General features: G+C 45.2%; 1 protein-coding gene across 2 annotated transcripts in view; it reads right to left on the bottom strand.

The window, feature by feature from the left end:
• Positions 1–18,765, bottom strand: part of LOC143289929 (hemicentin-1-like) — a 226,991-nt gene that overhangs the window by 111,404 nt on the left and 96,822 nt on the right. For both annotated transcript variants that reach the window (XM_076599184.1, XM_076599186.1), the window contains exons 17-23: positions 18,165–18,437; positions 16,249–16,536; positions 13,559–13,831; positions 9,268–9,546; positions 5,849–6,124; positions 2,689–2,997; positions 1,008–1,295 (exon numbers count right to left, since the gene is read on the bottom strand). In XM_076599184.1, coding sequence (XP_076455299.1) covers positions 1,008–1,295; positions 2,689–2,997; positions 5,849–6,124; positions 9,268–9,546; positions 13,559–13,831; positions 16,249–16,536; positions 18,165–18,437 — 1,986 coding nt within the window. The remainder of the gene's footprint in view (positions 1–1,007; positions 1,296–2,688; positions 2,998–5,848; positions 6,125–9,267; positions 9,547–13,558; positions 13,832–16,248; positions 16,537–18,164; positions 18,438–18,765) is intronic.

The raw sequence follows: 18,765 nt of genomic DNA, 5'->3' as shown, positions 1-18,765 counted from the left end.
GAAGATGTTGACCTTTGCATGAACCTAACGTGCTGATCAGGCCTCAAGAAAGATAAGGCACAGAACAGTTGATACAAAAAAACTTGAGCAGCTCTATCAATTCCTACCTGATGGAAGCTAACTAAGGCAGCACAAGACAGGCAGCTGTGGAGATCTCTACTGGTGGCTTTATGTCCTGCAGGGCATGAAGTGGATTAACCAGGCATCCAGAAACCTCTTCTAATGGACTACCACTGCTGACTTAAAATCTGACAATACAATGCTTCACCTGCACCACCGTAAAGATGCTGATATCGAATGGACAGCAACTGCTTCAGATGAGTTTATGGCATAGCACATACTGATACTGACACTGAAAGCCTCAAACATCTTCCAAGCTCCTAAAATTTCACTTTCATCATGAAGGATTTTTTTTGATTTTTTTTTATAGAGAATAACAACAGCACAGGACTTTCTTGTTCATTACAAGCTGGGTATATTCTTGTTTCCATGACGTACCAAACAATGACATGGATTACAGGAACTTTAACGTGTGTATTTGATCTGCTTGCGTATACACAAAAAGGGGGTTCAGGCACAAGCAGGTCTGCACAAATGCTGACCTGGGAAAACGGAAAAATCTCCACCCTTCACCCACCAGGCACCTTTACCGAGATTCAAACACAGGACCCTCAGATTGAAAGTCCAGCACTTTAATCACTCGGCTATTGCACCCATCTTAGGCCTGTCCATTCTTGTCCTCCCATCTCTTTTTCTTTCTGTCTCTGCTTCTTCTTCCTTGCACTGTACCTTACAAGACTGTCTTGACAAAGCCTTTCGTTTTATTTCCATTATATATTTTGTCCATGAAATATAGAAATTGTCATCTATAAATTATGACAAACCCTCAGACTGAAAGTCCAACGATTTAACCACTCGGCAATTGTGACTGTCAGACATACTCCATTAAAAAAATAAATAAATAAATAAATAAAAATCAAGTCAAAGCGGAAATCATGCTCACTCACCATACACGTCCAGGTTGAAGTCCTTGGCCACCTCCCCAGCCACACTCTCCCCGACGCAGGTGTAGGTGCCGCGGTCAGTGACCTTGGCGCTGAGGATCTCCAGGCGCCGACCCTCCGCCACCAGCCTGACGTTGGGGTCCAGCTCCGGGGACAGTGGCTCCCCCTCCTTCAGCCAGGTGACACGGGGAGGGGGCTTGCCACTCACCTGGCAGTCGATGTGGGCCGTCTGCCCCTCTGCCACCGTCTGGTTGGTCGGTGAGGAGTTGTCCTCGTTGATGGATGGAGGTACTGGAAGGGGGGGGGGGGGGGAAATGAAAAAAAAACAAACAAAAAAACACGTAAGCTGACTTTTACAGTAACAGCAAGCAGGCTTACATGTGGTAACAGAGCAGCTACAAGGGCAAGTAGAAGCTAACATATGGTAGGTTCTGAGCCATTCAGTTCAGGATTTCTATATATATTTCCAGGGGGTTCTGAGCCATTCAGTTCAGGATTTTTCCCTTGGAGGTAACCATGATTCTGACTCCATTCCCTAAAAGTCTTTCAAATGTGACAATGACCTGAGGTTCTGCGTTCGAAAGCATGCATAATACCTTGCACACACATTAAATCCAGTCACCATCTTTCAGAGGTGAAGACCAGTTTTGGTTTGCCACTGACCGATGGTATGGATGACACATATTCACACACCACACGTCACATCTGAAGATGGAATGTGGGTGGGATTAAAAATAGGTTGCATAAAAAAAAAAAAATAAATAAATAAATAAATAAATAACCCCCCCAAAAAACTGTGCCATTCTCCAGCAATGCCTCCCCTTTCCCAACACAATCCCCCCTACCCCCACCTCCTTTTCCTCTCTCAGTGAAGCAGATTCTTCAACCATGATACCAGCTGCTCATCAATAAGATGAAGAAATGGAAAGTAACGAGTCATAGTTTTAAAATATTTAAGTGAAGTACACTTTTGGGGGAGAAAGGTTGCGGGGGCCAGGGGGTGGGGAGAGGAAGGTAAGGGGAGGGAGGTGGGGGGCATGACATACCAGTAATATATAATCTTATTTTAAACAAATCTTTGTACATTTCAACAACAAAAGAGTGATTTTCTGCTGATAACTTATATCTATTGTTTACAGTATGAACTTGTGATACTAAGACGGAGAGGACAAAAGAACAACACCAGCAAAAAAAAAAAACACAAAAAAAACACACACACACACCAAACAAAAATATGAGAGAAAAAAAGAAAAAAAATATGTAAGCAAACAACAAAAAAGAAAAGAAAAATTGTCTGACAGCTAAAACAACCAACCAACAACCAAATCACTACCTGAAGATGATATATCTTATGTCAAACTCACCTCGCATTTCTAGATCAAAGTCTTTATGCACTGAACCAGCCAAAAAAAACGACAACAACCAAATCACTACCTGAAAATGATATATCTTACGTCTAACTCACCTTGCATTTCTAAATCAAAGTCTTTGTGCACAGAGAAAAAAAACAATCAATCCCCCCGACCAAATCACTAACTCAAGATGACGTATCTTACAGAATATATTCTATCTCACCTTGCACCTCCAGATCAAAGTCCTTGTGCACACAGCTAGCTCACAATTAAAAAACAACAAAAACCAAATCACTACCTGAAGATGACATATCTTACTACGTCTAACTCACCTTGCACCTCCAGATCAAAGTCCTTGTGCACAGAGCCAGCCACGTTGCTGGCATTGCACCTGTACCTGGCCTCGTCCACCAGCTGAGCCTCCGTGATGGTCAGCGACAGCCCGCCGTTCCTCACGTGTAGCCTGCCGCCAAGGTCGTTCTCCCTCAGGGGCACGTTGTCCTTGTACCAGATGAGCACAGGCGGGGGGTCGGTGTCCCTGGAAACGGGGCAGGTCATGGTGACGGTGGTGTTGATCAGGACCGTGGGTTTCGTGGGGTCTGGGGAATAGCTGCCGTCCGGTCCGGTCAGCCTGGGTGGAACTGGGGGACAGAAACACTGGATGTATTACTTAGGGAGGGTGTGCAGACCCCTTTCACCTGTTTTTCCTGGAGGTTTCCCAGTTAGTTTTTAGCAAAAACTGTGTGAACATGCACACCTCCATTTCCTTTTTGACTCACTTGTGTAAGCAAAGTGAGTCTATGTTTTAAGCCGGTGTTCGGTTGTGTGTGTGTGTGTGTGTGTGTCCGTGGTAAACTTTAACATTGACATTTTCTCTGCAAATACTTTGTCAGTTGACACCAAATTAGGCATAAAAATAGGAAAAATTCAGTTCTTTCCAGTCATCTTGTTCAAAACAAAATTGCACCTCTGGGATGGGCACAAAAAAATTTTTTTTTAATGAAGCCTAATTATATGCAAACTGCATTTACTGTTATATTTATATTTTTTGTATTATCTAAACTTGGCACTTTGATCTGATATTCTGACCCAACAACAAGAGCAGTCATTATTATCATTTTCTGTTCAAACAGGAACTTTTTATTTATTTTGCAAACGTTTTGGTGCAGAGGGTAAACAAGGGAAATTACTCTGTAATTAATGATAGGGGAGTTAATTTGCTTTAAACTGATCTTTCTCATCTTAAACATTACATTCTGAAATTATACTCAATACATAAAAAGCTTGAATTTTTTTTTAAAGTGTATCACAAGTGAGTCTTGAAGGCCTTGCCTCTCTTGGGTTTTTTTCCTCCAGGTCACCGAAAGGCTGAAATTTCGTCGTGGAAATTGGTGTTCTGACAAAAGGATTTTGAACATTCTCAGTGACTATTTTTGCAAGTTTTGTGACACATTTGGTTTAATAATCACACCCATTACTGGCTTTAGTCTTCAATGTTTACTTTGAGTTTGTTTCTTGTCATATCATATATCTGCCATTACTTATTTGAACTGATCCATTTATAAACTCTGCCGAAAAGTTGTCGCAACAAAGGCAGTGCACACCCAGAGAAGCCAGTCACATTGATGGGCTACCCATGATGTCACATGACCTACCTCTTGCTCTGCAAGCCACGGAAAGTCCACCAAGAAAGCTGGCTCCACACCCGTCCCTCTTGTCACATACTTGTGGCTGACTGGCTTCATGACAAACCTCTTGTTCAATGAAACATATGACTGGCTTCATGACAAACCTCTTGTTCAATGAAACACATGACTGGCTTCATGACAAACCTCTTGTTCAATGCAACACATGACTGGCTTCATGACATGACTGGCTTCATGACAAACCTCTTGTTCAATGCAACACATGACTGGCTTCATGACATGGCTTCATGACAAACCTCTTGTTCAATGCAACACATGACTGGCTTCATGACATGACTGGCTTCATGACAAACCTCTTGTTCAATGAAACACATGACTGGCTTCATGACATGACTGGCTTCATGACAAACCTCTTGTTCAGTGAAACACATGACTGGCTTCATGACATGACTGGCTTCATGACAAACCTCTTGTTCAATGAAACACATGACGGGCGCAATAGCCAAATAGTTAAAGCATTGGACTTTCAATCTGAGGGTCCTGGGTTTGAATCTCAGTAACAGCGCCTGGTGGGTGAAGGGTGGAGATTTTTCTGATCTCCCAGGTCAACATATGGATGGACCTGCTAATGCCTGAACCCCCCTTCGTGTGTATACCTATGCAGAAGATCAAATACGCACTCTAAAGATCCTGTAATCCATGTGGGCATTCGGTGGGTTCTGGAAACAAGAACATACCCAGCATTCATACCCCTGAAAATGGAGTATGGCTGCCTGCATGACTAGGTAAAAACAGTCATACATGTAAAAGCCCCCTGGTGTACAAACGAGTGAACGTGGGAGTTACAGCCCATAAACACAGAAGAAGAAGAAGAATGAAACGCATCATGGAATCCAGTAGACAAAGAAAATGTTTAGATTGCGCAGACATGTCATTTTTACACATTTTTGGTGTTGCACACACATTTGTACTAGATGAGGTCCCCTGTTATGGCAAAGTGCTCTCTCTCCATGGATGACAGTCAAAATTTCCCTGTCAGAAATTCATTGCCAAAGAAAGTTATACACTATCCTCCATGGACAGCAGGCAAAATTTTCACCATCAGAAATTTGTTGTCACAGAAAGTTATACACTACAATACAATATACTGACAATGCATTGAAACAACAAATAAGAAAAAAGAAAAAGGTGGCTGAACCCATCCACCTTCATGCGTACAAAAAAAAAAGAAAGAAAAAAGAAAAGAACAAAAGTAAGAACAACAAGACAACAACAACAACAGCAACAAAAAAGAAAACAACAACAACAACAAAACAACAGCAAAAACCACACACAAACACACACACACACACACACACACAGAATCTTCAGGTCCACAATGTGCGACAGTTGCCGGCCACATTGCGAGCCAGGCACTGGTATGGTCCAGAAACAACAGCAACAAAAAACGAAAACCCAAAAATAACAACAACGACAAAACAACAACAAAAACCACACACACACACACACACACACACACACACACACACACACAATCTTCAGGTCCACAATGTGCGACAGTTGCCGGCCACATTGTGAGCCAGGCACTGGTATGGTCCAGAAACAACAGCAACAAAAAAGAAAACAACAACAAAACAACAGCAAAAACCACACACACACACACACACACACACACACACACACACACACAGAATCTTCAGATCCACAATGTGCGACAGTTGCCGGCCACATTTGCGAGCCAGGCACTGGTACGGTCCAGAAACAACAGCAACAAAAAAGAAAACAACAACAACAACAAAACAACAGCAAAAACCACACACACACACACACACACACACACAATTACCCAGAATCTTCAGGTCCACGATGTGCGACACGTTGCCGGCCACGTTGCGAGCCAGACACTGGTACGCCCCAGAGTCGGCCGCCTCCACGTCATCGATCTCCAGAGAGCCGTCCTCCAGGAACCGTACGCCCAGTTCGCTGATGCTCAGGGCAACGCCATCCTTGGTCCAAATGATGTGAGGTCGGGGCGACCCCACGGCGGGGCAGGGCAGGATGACTGGGTTCCCTTCCACCACCTCCGTGTAACCCGACAGGGTAGGGGGCAGTCTGGGGGGAGCTGGAAAGAGAGTGCTGTTTTGTTGTTGTTGTTGTTGTTATTTGGATTCTGTGAGGAAAATGATAGGGTGATATCTCTTGTTGGTTCGAGTGCAGAGAATAAGTAGCAATCTGGGCTGAGTGAGGAAAGTTCAGTTCAGTTTCAGTAGCTCAAGGAGGCGTCACTGCGTTTGGACAAATCCATATACGCTACACCACATCTGCCAAGCAGATGCCTGACCAGCGGCATAGCCCAACGCGCTTAGTCAGGCATCTATTATTTATTCACCTTTTTTTTTTCTTTTCTTTTTTTTTTCAAGGCTTGAGTGAGGAAAACAAAGCAGGAACTTTTGGAGTCGGGTGAGGCCAATAAAGCAGTATCTTTTTCAGGGTTAGTGAGGAAAATGAAGCAGGAACTTTTGGAGTCGGGTGAGGCCAATAAAGCAGTATCTTTTTCAGGGTTAGTGCGGAAAATGAAGCAGTACCATTTTGGGTTCAGTGACAAAAATGATAGTGTCTCTATTGGTCGAGTAAGGAAAATTAAGCAGTTATCATTTTGTGTCGAGTTTGAGTGCGGAAAATAATAGAGCAGTATCATTTTGTGATGAGTGGGGAAAGTGATAAAGCAGGATCATTTTGGGGCCAGTGAGGAAAATGATACAGTGTCTCTGTTGGTTTGAGTGAGGAAAATAAAGTTGTGTCATTTTCTGGGTCGAGTTCTGGTGAGGGTCAAGTGAAGAAAATAAATCAGTATCATTCTGGGTAAAATGAGGAAAATAAAGTAGCATCATTATGGGTCCAGGGAAGAAAATAAATCAGTATCATTCTGGGTAAAATAAGGAAAATATAGTAGCATCATTATGGGTCCAGGGAAGAAAATAAATCAGTATCATTCTGGGTAAAATAAGGAAAATAAAGTAGCATCATTATGGGTCCAGGGAAGAAAATAAATCAGTATCATTCTGGGTAAAATGAGGAAAATAAAGTAGCATCATTATGGGTCCAGGGAAGAAAATAAATCAGTATCATTCTGGGTAAAATAAGGAAAATCAAGCAGCATCATTATGAGTCCAGGGAAGAAAATATATCAGAATCTTTTGGGGACTGAGTGTGGAACTTAAAACATCTGTCTGGCTTCTTTACTGGGAAAGTTGTCTTCTACTTATAACTTCTTACATTCTCTATAACAGAAATTATTTTCTTTGTAAAAGTGCTTACAACTCTGAAATAAATATCAAGATCATCCATCCCCCAAAACAACAAAACTGTTAAATCTTGAAATTCCTTAACAACAAATGATGATGCAAATAGCGAAATAAAACAGAAAGACAAGAAAAAATTGTGAAAAGAAAAAAAAAAGGTTTATAATTCAAGGGCAATCCTCCTCACTCAAGAAAAGTGTGTGGACCCCATGCAAGTCAAAATTATTCATTAACTCATACTACTCCAGGTATGAGTTAACTCGTACCACGATTACTTCCCCTGTGGACCAGGTACGAGTATTCTCGTACCAGCACACTATTCTAATTTCGTTCATTCTTGCTTTGTACACTTCTTCTTCTTCTTCTTCTGCGTTCATGGGCTGCAACTCCCACGTTCACTCGAATGTAGACGAGTAGGCTTTTTACGTGTATGACCGTTTTTACCCCGCCATGTAGGCAGCCATACTCCCCTTTCGGGGGTGTACAGATGGCATTCTAAACTGATCCGTTAACAGATTCTGCAAGTATGAAAATGAAGCTTTGTTCAACTGATTAAATTAACAATTCTCCATCAATTTCGGTCGTTTTAGTGAACCACCCTGTTAATTCTGCAGTGGTCTCATGTAGTGCCTGTCCAGGGGAGTTGTAGCAGGCATGTGGCTGTGGGGTACAATGAGTTAAAGCCACATGCAAGTCAAATCTTTAAACCTTGTAAAAAGATGATCAGGAATAAAAGAGACAAACGACAATGAAAAACGACGAAAAAGAAAGGAAAGAAAAGCGAAGAGAAAGGGACAGTTGGAGGCAGGAGACGGCAGAATGGCATGGAAAGAAGGGAAAAAAAAATGAAAGAAAGAAGAGCTTCAGTTTCAGTTTCAATGAGATGTCAGTGTGTGGACTGTTCCACACACACTACACATCATCAGCATCATATTTCTGATTATAGAAGAAAAAAAAAATTCAATGTAGATACCTGATCTATGAATAAACCCAACAATCTGGTTAAGCCTAGAGAGCCTACCCTAAGTTTATGCAAAACTTTATCATGAAATGAAATAAAATCTTTTTTTTTTTTTTTTTTAGTGAGTATTTTGAAATAGGATGAAATGAACAATATGTGGAAGCAGATACAATAAGAGTAAAAACTGGCCACAATCAGCAAACTTGTGTGTACCTACAAATATGTGCATACTCACACAAGTTTGTAAACACACACACACTCTCTCAGACAGACAGATAGAAAGACACACACACACACACACACACACACACGCACACATTAACACTCAACACAAGCACATGCACTCTAACAACAAACACCCAGACCCTCCTCCCCCACACCCCTTCTCCACCCCACCCCTAAAAACCCCAAAGAAAGGACGCCTCACAGTTGACAGTCAGCCAGATGTCCCGCGACACTTCCCAAGCAGGGTTGCTGGCCGTACACGTGTACTCTCTCCCCCCCCCCCCCCACCCACACACTCACACACACGTGTACTCCCCCCCACACACACACACAAAGACACAAAAATACATGCAAGAATACACAATCTCACAAGAACACCCAGCCCTCCCTACCCCATAAAAAGGAAAGGAGGACGCCTCACAGTTGACAATTGGATATCCTACGACACTTCCCCGGCAGGGTTGCTAGCCGTACACGTGTACTCCCCACATACACACGCATACACACAACAATTTGTAGTCCCACACACACACACCCAGACACCACCCCCCACTCCCCCCCTAGCCAACCCCACAAAAAAGAAAGGAAGATACCTCACATTGGACAGTCAGCCGGATGCACGCGACACTTCCCCCAAGGGGTTGCTCACCTTACACGTGTACTCCCCACATACACACACACACAACAATAAGGCAGTCTAACAACAAACACCCAGACCCCCACCTCCCCCCCCCCATCCCTCGTCACCCCATTAAAAAGGAAAAGAAGATGCCTCACAGTTGACAGTCAGCCGGATGTCCCGTGACACTTCCCCAGCAGGGTTGCTGGCGGTGCATGTGTACTCCCCGGCATCCGCCAGTCTGGCGGCCTCGATGGCCAGGGTGCCCGCCTCCCCGATGTAGTAGCCTCGGTCTGAGTCCGAGGGGTCAAAGATCACACCACCACGGCGCCACATGACCTTTGGGAAGGGGTCACCGTTCGCCTCGCAGGTCAAGATGGCCGGTTTTCCTTCCAGGACCGTCATGTCTGTTTCGCCCGGGGCCAGCGTGGGTGGAACTGAGGGAGGTATAAAAAAGGAAAAAAAAAAAGTGGGGTTTTGTGGATTTGGAGTTGGTTTGTGGTGTGTGTTGGGGGGGTTGGGGGTTGGGGTGTGGGGGGAATATGTCTGAATGTGTACATGTGTTAGCGTACCTCCCTTCATGATTAGATAAATCTCATACTTGTTTTCCTTCCGAAGAGAGAAAAGTTGGGTTTCTGGGGATTTGGAGTTGGGCTGCAGTGTGTGGGTCGACTGAAGGGGTGGGTGGGGCGCCGGGGCCGGTATGTCTGAATGTGTTCATGTGTTAGTGTACATCACTTCATGAATGGTAAATCTCATACTTTGATGACCCAGTGACTGCAGAAACCATTACAAAAAAAAGCATACCACTCAAACAATAGAGCTACTAAGTCTCAAAGGAAAAAGGACAGCGTAATCTATGACAGAAGTCAACGGACAGGATGAAGACACCAACATGTACAACTGGCACGAACAGTTACCAAACATTTCACGGACAGTTACCCAACATTTCACAGGCAGTTACCAAACATTTCACACACAGAAAAGAGCAAGAGACATGTGAACACCGATGTCCACCATCACACACATTCTGACAGAGAGAGAAGAGAGTGACACACACAACCGTCATTCGTGCTCCCCTGCTGGGATATAGCCTGTCAGCAAGAGAAACCCAGTCACCGATGCTGTGTCTTTGCCTCTATCTGGCTCCAGGTAAGACCCATCTTCTTGGTGTGTCTGCCTGAAGGTCTCTTTGCCATGTGCTTCTTGGTCAGCATCTCTTTTTCTTCCCTTTGGGGGGTTCCATGGCAGGGCCTGTGTGGCGATGCTTGACCCTTGCTTTTGTAGCATGTACATGATCCAAACCCATCTTCTTCCAATGTCACTTTCGGCTGACAGTTGTGTCTTCTTCCACTGGTCAATGTTGCCGATTTTCTCTTGCCAGAGAATCTGAAGAATTCTGCTCAGACATCTGCTAATGAAGGTCTGCATTTCGTTCAGTGTTGTCTTCATCGTCCTCCGTGTCTCAACACTATACAGAAGCACTGACTTCACGTTTCAAATGAAGAGCCGGATTTTAGTTCGTTTTGACAGCATTCAGTGGCTCCAGATGTTCTTGAGCTGTATAAGACTGCTCTGGACTTGCCACTCCTTGCTCTTGCTTTGGTATCTGCATATGAACACATACACCGCCCAGCCTCCCCGTTGTCGATGGTGCTTCCAGGATATGTGAATGCATCTGCACTCATCCAACACTTGGCAGTCATTTAATCCCCCTAAACTTGGCCTTATGAGGTGGTCTGGACACTAGTCACTCAGATGAGACAATAATCCCAGGTTCTGTGTGCAGCATGCATTTACCTCATAACCCACAGCAACGATGGGTTGTCCATGGCAAAATTATGTAAAAAAAAAAAATTTTTTTAAATCCACTTTGATAGGAAAACTACTTCTGCATTTGTGGGCTGCAACTTCCATGTTCACTCGTATGTACACAACTGGGCTTTTACGTGTATGACCGTTTTTACCCCACCTTGTAGGCAGCCACACTCTGTTTTCGGGGGCGCGCATGCTGATATGTTCTTGTTTCCATAACCCACCAAACGCTGACATGGATTACAGGATCTTTAAAATGCGTATTTGATCTTCTGCTTGCGTATACACACGAAGGGGGTTTCAGGCACTAGCAGATCTGGGAGATGGGAAAAATCTCCACCCTTTACCCACCAGGTGCCGTTACCAAGATTCGAACCCAGGACCCTAAATTTCCAATGCTTAAGCCATTCGGCTATTGCACCCATCAACAGGAAAACAAACGCAGCTGCAGGCAGAAAAAGAAAAGGGCTGGTGCTCTCACTATAGTGATGGGATCTCTCTGGGGAGAGCAGCCCGAATTTCTGACAGAGAAATCTGTTGTGACAAAAGAGTAATGCATATCAATACAATACAATATAATTAAAATACAATACATACAGAGAAGAAAAAAACGCACTGATGTTCACATTCACACAGAGTCTAACGCAGAAACAAGAAACAAACAAAAAACACATTGCATTCTCAGTCACAATGTACAATTTACGCCGAGCACACACCAAGACATCCAATACAGTCCACTCACTGTACACAATGTACGTTGAGCACACACTAAGACATCCAACACTGTCCACTCACTGTACACAATGCACGTTGAGCACACACTAAGACATCCAACACTGTCCACTCACTGTACACAATGTACGTTGAGCACACACCAAGACATCCATCACTGTCCACTCACTGTACACAATGTACGTTGAGCACACACCAAGACATCCAACACTGTCCACTCACTGTACACAATTTACGTTGAGCACACACCAAGACATCCAACACTGTCCACTCACTGTACACAATGTACATTGAGCACACACCAAGACATCCAACACTGTCCACTCACTGTACACAATGTACGTTGAGCACACACCAAGACATCCAACACTGTCCACTCACTGTACACAATGTACATTGAGCACACACCAGACATCCAACACTGTCCACTCACTGTACACAATGTACATTGAGCACACACCAAGACATCCAACACTGTCCACTCACTGTACACAATGTACGTTGAGCACACACTAAGACATCCAACACTGTCCACTCACTGTACACAATGTACGTTGAGCACACACCAGACATCCAACACTGTCCACTCACTGTACACAATGTACGTTGAGCACACACCGAGACATCCAACACAGTCCACTCACTGTACACAATGTACGTTGAGCACACACCAAGACATCCAACACTGTCCACTCACTGTACACAATGTACGTTGAGCACACACCGAGACATCCAACACTGTCCACTCACTGTACACAATGTACGTTGAGCACACACCAAGACATCCAACACTGTCCACTCACTGTACACAATGTACGTTGAGCACACACCAGGACATCCAACACTGTCCACTCACTGTACACAATGTACATTGAGCACACACCAAGACATCCAACACTGTCCACTCACTGTACACAATGTACGTTGAGCACACACCAAGACATCCAACACAGTCCACTCACTGTACACAATGTACGTTGAGCACACACCAGACATCCAACACTGTCCACTCACTGTACACAATGTACGTTGAGCACACACCGAGACATCCAACACAGTCCACTCACTGTACACAATGTACGTTGAGCACACACCAAGACATCCAACACTGTCCACTCACTGTACACAATGTACGTTGAGCACACACCAAGACATCCAACACTGTCCACTCACTGTACACAATGTACGTTGAGCACACACCAAGACATCCATCACTGTCCACTCACTGTACACAATGTACGTTGAGCACACACCAAGACATCCAACACTGTCCACTCACTGTACACAATTTACGTTGAGCACACACCAAGTCATCCAACACTGTCCACTCACTGTACACAATGTACATTGAGCACACACCAAGACATCCAACACTGTCCACTCACTGTACACAATGTACGTTGAGCACACACCAAGACATCCAACACTGTCCACTCACTGTACACAATGTACATTGAGCACACACCAAGACATCCAACACTGTCCACTCACTGTACACAATGTACATTGAGCACACACCAAGACATCCAACACTGTCCACTCACTGCACACAATGTACGTTGAGCACACACCAAGACATCCAACACTGTCCACTCACTGTACACAATGTACGTTGAGCACACACCAAGACATCCAACACTGTCCACTCACTGTACACAATGTACATTGAGCACACACCAGACATCCAACACTGTCCACTCACTGTACACAATGTATATTGAGCACACACCAAGACATCCAATACTGTCCACAATGTACGTTGAGCACACACCAAGACATCCAACACTGTCCACTCACTGTACACAATGTACGTTGAGCACACACCAAGACATCCAACACTGTCCACTCACTGTACACAATGTACGTTGAGCACACACCAGACATCCAACACTGTCCACTCACTGTACACAATCAGTGTGATCACTTTGGTCACGTTGCCCGCAGTGTTGGACGCCACACACTCGTAAATGGCCTTGTCGTCCACCTGAGCGTTCTGAATGTACAGGCCTGTTTCGTGGAACTGGAACCGCGCAGCCTGCGGGTTAAAGGGAGAGAAGTTCTGGCGCCACTGCACCGTGGGCCGTGGGGTCCCCGATATCTCACAGGGCAGCAGGATGCTCTCCCCTTGCATCACTTCGAATTTTTCTTCCTCGGGGCCTTCCAGCTGGGGTCCAACTGAAAGCAAAAAAGAAAACAAGAGAGGCATGGCCTTCAAGACTCACTTGTGATAAATTAAGTCCCCTAGCATTAATTACAGAGTAATTTCCCTTTTTTTACCCTCTGCACCAAAACATTTGCATAAAAAATAAAAATTCCATGCTTAGCAAAAGAAGTTCCTGTTTGAACAAAAAATGATAATAATGACTTCTCTTGTTGTTGTGTCAGAATAAGAGGTCAAAGTGCCAAGTTTAGAGAATACAAAAAATATAAATATAACAGTAAATGCAGTTTGCATACAATCAGGCTTCTTTTTTTAATTTTTTTGTGCCCATCCCAGAGGTGCAATATTGTTTTAAACAAGATGACTGGAAAGAACTGAATTTTTCCTATTTTTATGCCAAATCTGGTGTCACCTGACGAAGTATTTGCAGAGAAAATGTCAATGTTAAAGTTTACCACGGACACACAGACACACGGACACACACACACACAGACAACCAAACACGGGGTTAAAACATAGACTCACTTTGTTTACACAAGCGAGTCAAAAAGCAGAGAGGAGAGAGGAGAAAGGGGTTTGACTTAATTTTGTGTCAGAATGCTCCACCAGATCTGGTAAAAAATGATGAGAAGAGACGTCGTGACTGGAGGGGGGAGGGGGGAGGGAGGATAAACAAAATGAGAGAAAACAAGTTGAGATGAACGTCACCTTCTTCTTCTTCTTCTGCATTCACTCGTATGCACACGAGTGGGCTTTTACGTGTATGACCGTTTTTAACCCGCCATGTAGGCAGCCATACTCCGTTTTCGGGGGTGTGCATGCTGGGTGTGTTCTTGTTTCCATAACCCACCGAACGCTGACATGGATTACAGGATCTTTAAAATGCGTATTTGATCTTCTGCTTGCATATACACACGAAGGGGGTTCAGGCACTAGCAGGTCTGCACATATGTTGACCTGGGAGATCGTAAAAATCTCCACCCTTTACCCACAAGGCACCGCCACCGTGATTCGAACCCGGGACCCTCAGATTGACAGTCCAACGCTTTAACCACTTGGCTATTGCGCCCGTCGATGAACGTCATCATTCTTCAGTGGATTCATTCTATAGCCTGAAAGTAGGCACGGATGGAGGGAACAAGAGAAAGAATGACAGAGAAAGGGGTTGAGGGGATAGGGGGGAAAACAAGAAGAGAAAGAGATTAGGAGAAGAGAAAGTTGAGGGGATATATATATATATATACAAAGCAACACATATAACCAATAAACTTACACACACTCCAACCAATAAATCCACCCTCCAACAAATACACACAACTAGCATACAGCACCACCACTGACACTAAGCCTCACCTTGCACAAACTCATTCACACACACACACACACACACACACACATACTTTACAACATACAAATACATTCCAACACACACAACACAAACAATCACACCACCACATCCCAACCTCCAACCAACAACACACACACACACACACACACACACACACAAACCCCACCCCAGCCCCTCTTGACTCCCCACACCCTCACCCCCCTACCCACACACTAACACCTACACCACACCTCATCCCTTTCCACTCCCTGCAATCCCATCCCAACCACCACACCCAGGGTACACACCAAAATCCCTGTCCACCCCCCACACACACCTACACCACACCTCATCCCTTTCCACTCTCTACAATCCCACCCCACCCCACCCCCACCCCCACCCCTGTCCACAATCCCACCCCCTTATACCCCACCCACACAAACACAACACCACACCACACCCCACCCCCTCTCCACTCCCCACAATCCCCACCCCACCCACCCACACAAACACAACACTACAACTCCACCCCTCTCCACTCCCCACAACCTCCCGCCCCCAACCCCCACACACACCAACACCACAATGCCCTCCCTCTCCACTCCCCACACACACCAACACCACAATGCCCTCCCTCTCCACTCCCCCCCCACCCCACACACACCAACACCACAATGCCCTCCCTCTCCACTCCCCCCCCACCCCCACACACACCAACACCACAATGCCCTCCCTCTCCACTCCCCCCCCACACACCAACACCACAATGCCCTCCCTCTCCACTCCCTCCACACACACCAACACCACAATGCCCTCCCTCTCCACTCCCTCCACACACACCCACACACCTACACCACAATCCCCTCCGCCCCCACTCCCCCACCCCCCCCAACACAAACACCACTCCTCTCCAATCCCCACAACCTCCACACACACACACCAACAACCACAATCCCCTCCCCCTCCAACCCCCTCTCCACACCCCCCAGCCCTCACCCACCCCCACACACACACCAACCCCACCCCTCTCCACTCCCCACAAACCTCTGCCCACACCCACCCACACAACAAATAACACCACCACCACCACCACCACCACCTCACCTTGTACAAACAGGAACATGTCCTTCTCCACCTCTCCGGCCACGTTGGAGGCCACACACTTGTAGGCCGCCGTGTCCTGAACGTCAGCCGAGAAGATCTCCAGACTGCCGTCCTGCCGCACAAAGTAGTGGACGTCCACGGGGGAGATGGGGCTGCCGTCCTTGAACCAGGAGTAGCTGGGGGGAGGGTCCCCCTCAATGCTGCAGGGGAGCACCACCCTGCGGCCTTGCACCACCGTGAAGTTCCGGCGCCGGTCCGAGTCCCGCGACAGGCTGAGTTTGGGGGGCACTGCAAGGGGAGCGGCGAAATATTGGTGGGTTGAGTCTTGAGTTTGTGTCGTGAGGGTGGGTGGGGTGGGGGGGGAAACATTTGTGGGTTAAGACATTGGTGGGTTAAGTCTTGAGTTTGTGTCGTGAACAGTAGAGGTAAGGCTACGAGTTTTACAGTTAAGTATGAAAAGGTTAGGTTAAGTCCTGCAACAGGCTTTATTTCAGGGGCACTGTTTTAAGGGTGGGGGAGGGGGGTAGGGGGAAGATATTTGTGGGTTAAGACATTGGTGGGTTGAGTCTTGAGTTTGTGTCGTGAACAGTAAAGGTAAGGCTACGAGTTTTACAGTTAAGTATGAAAAGGTTAGGTTAAGTCCTGCAACAGGCTTTATTTGGGGGGTACTGTTCTAAGGCTTGGGGGGAGGGTGGGGAGAAGACATTTGTGGGTTAAGACATTGGTGGGTTGAGTCTTGAGTTTGTGTTGTGAACAGTAAAGGCAAGGCTACGAGTTTTACAGTTAAGTATTAATTGGTTAGGTAAAGTCCTGCAACAGGCTTTATTTGGGGGGCACTGTTTTAAGGGTGGTGGGGGAGGGGGAGACATTTGTGGGTTAAGACATTGGTGGGTTGAGTCTTGAGTTTGTGTCGTGAACAGTAAAGGTAAGCTACGAGTTTTACAGTTAAGTATGAAAAGGTTAGGTTAAGACCTGCGACAGGCTTTATTTGGGGGGCACTTTTTTAAGGGTGGGGGTGGGGAAGACATTTGTGGGTTAAGACATTGGTGGTTTGAGTCTTGAGTTTGTGTCATGAACAACTAGTTGAGGTAAGGTTACAAGTTTTACAGTTAAGTATGAAAAGGTTAGGTTAAGTCCTGCGACAGGCTTTATTTTGGGGGCACTGTACTGGGGGTTTTGGGGGGATGGAGGGGGCGGGGGGGGGGGGGGGGGGGAGAGAAGACATTGGTGGGTTGAGTCTTGAGCTTGTGTCATAAGCAGTAAAGGTAAGGCTGCGATTTACAGATCAGTGTGAAAAGGTTAGGTTCAAGGTACCCTAGGAACTTCCCCAACTCGATGCTAATTCTAAGAAAATTCTTTACATTAGACAAACTTAACCCTGCTGAGATTGCCTGCGTAACCCAGCCCTATACTGTATCCATTTAAAAAACCTGTTTGTCTGGATTCCCTGGAAATCTCTTTTCTCCCTAGAACTCTTTTTAAAATAGCTGCCCATACCCTCTATTTGTCTGTCCATAGCTTACCTAGCTATCTTTCTACATGCATTCATGTGCTGTCTTGCATCCCTTTGTTTCAGAGTCATGCATGTGTGTAAAAGCTGGATGTGAACTTTGATTTTTTTTCCACAAGCTAACATTTAGTCATATATATATATATATATATATATACACACACACACACACACACACACACACACATATATATATATATATATATGATAATGATTATTATTAGTAGTAGTATTTATCATCATCATCATCATTTCTCTCTTTTTTTTCTTTTTTTTTTAATTACTATTATTACATTCATCATAAAACGGCCACAAAATCTCACCCTCCCCTCCCGAACACAATGTCTCAATTTTCTCTACTTCCCACAGCGTCACGCCCCTCCTTACACAGTCACCCACGACTCACCCAACACATCCAAATTGAGGATGTAGGTGGCGTTGCCTCCAATGTTGCTCGCCACACACATGTACTCGCCGTCGTCTTCCTCGCGAGCGTCCGAGATCACGAGCCGCCCAGGGGACTGCAGTCGCACACGCTGGGACTGCCGCAGTTGCTGCCCTTTGCGCTGCCACGTCAGGCGCGGTCTGGGTTTTCCCAGCAGCACGTTACACTCCAGCTCTGCAGTTTCCCCGGCGATGACCTTGATGAAGGGGAAGTTGTAGGAGATCAGTGGGCGAACTGAAACCAGAGTCAGTCAAGATTAAGTATCTGGATGTATACATATAGATATACACATCTCTGTATGAAGTAAAACAAAAAAAACCCCGTAAATATTAATAATAATGATCATGGTAATGCAAATAATGATAGTGATGATGATGATAATCATAATAAGAACAATATTAACACTAATAAAAATAAGAATAATAGGTATAATACTGATGATGATGACCTCCTTCTTCGTTTGTGGGCTGTAACTCCCACATTCACTTGTATGTATACACGAGTGGGCTTTTTCATGTATGACCGTGTTTTTTTTTTTCCAGCCATGTAGGCAGCCATACTC

This window comes from Babylonia areolata, chromosome 14 (genome assembly GCF_041734735.1).
Source record: "Babylonia areolata isolate BAREFJ2019XMU chromosome 14, ASM4173473v1, whole genome shotgun sequence".
NCBI classification, from domain to species: domain Eukaryota; kingdom Metazoa; phylum Mollusca; class Gastropoda; order Neogastropoda; family Buccinidae; genus Babylonia; species Babylonia areolata.
The sequence above is the reverse complement of the archived record's forward strand: the minus strand, read 5'-3'. Positions and strand labels throughout refer to the sequence as shown.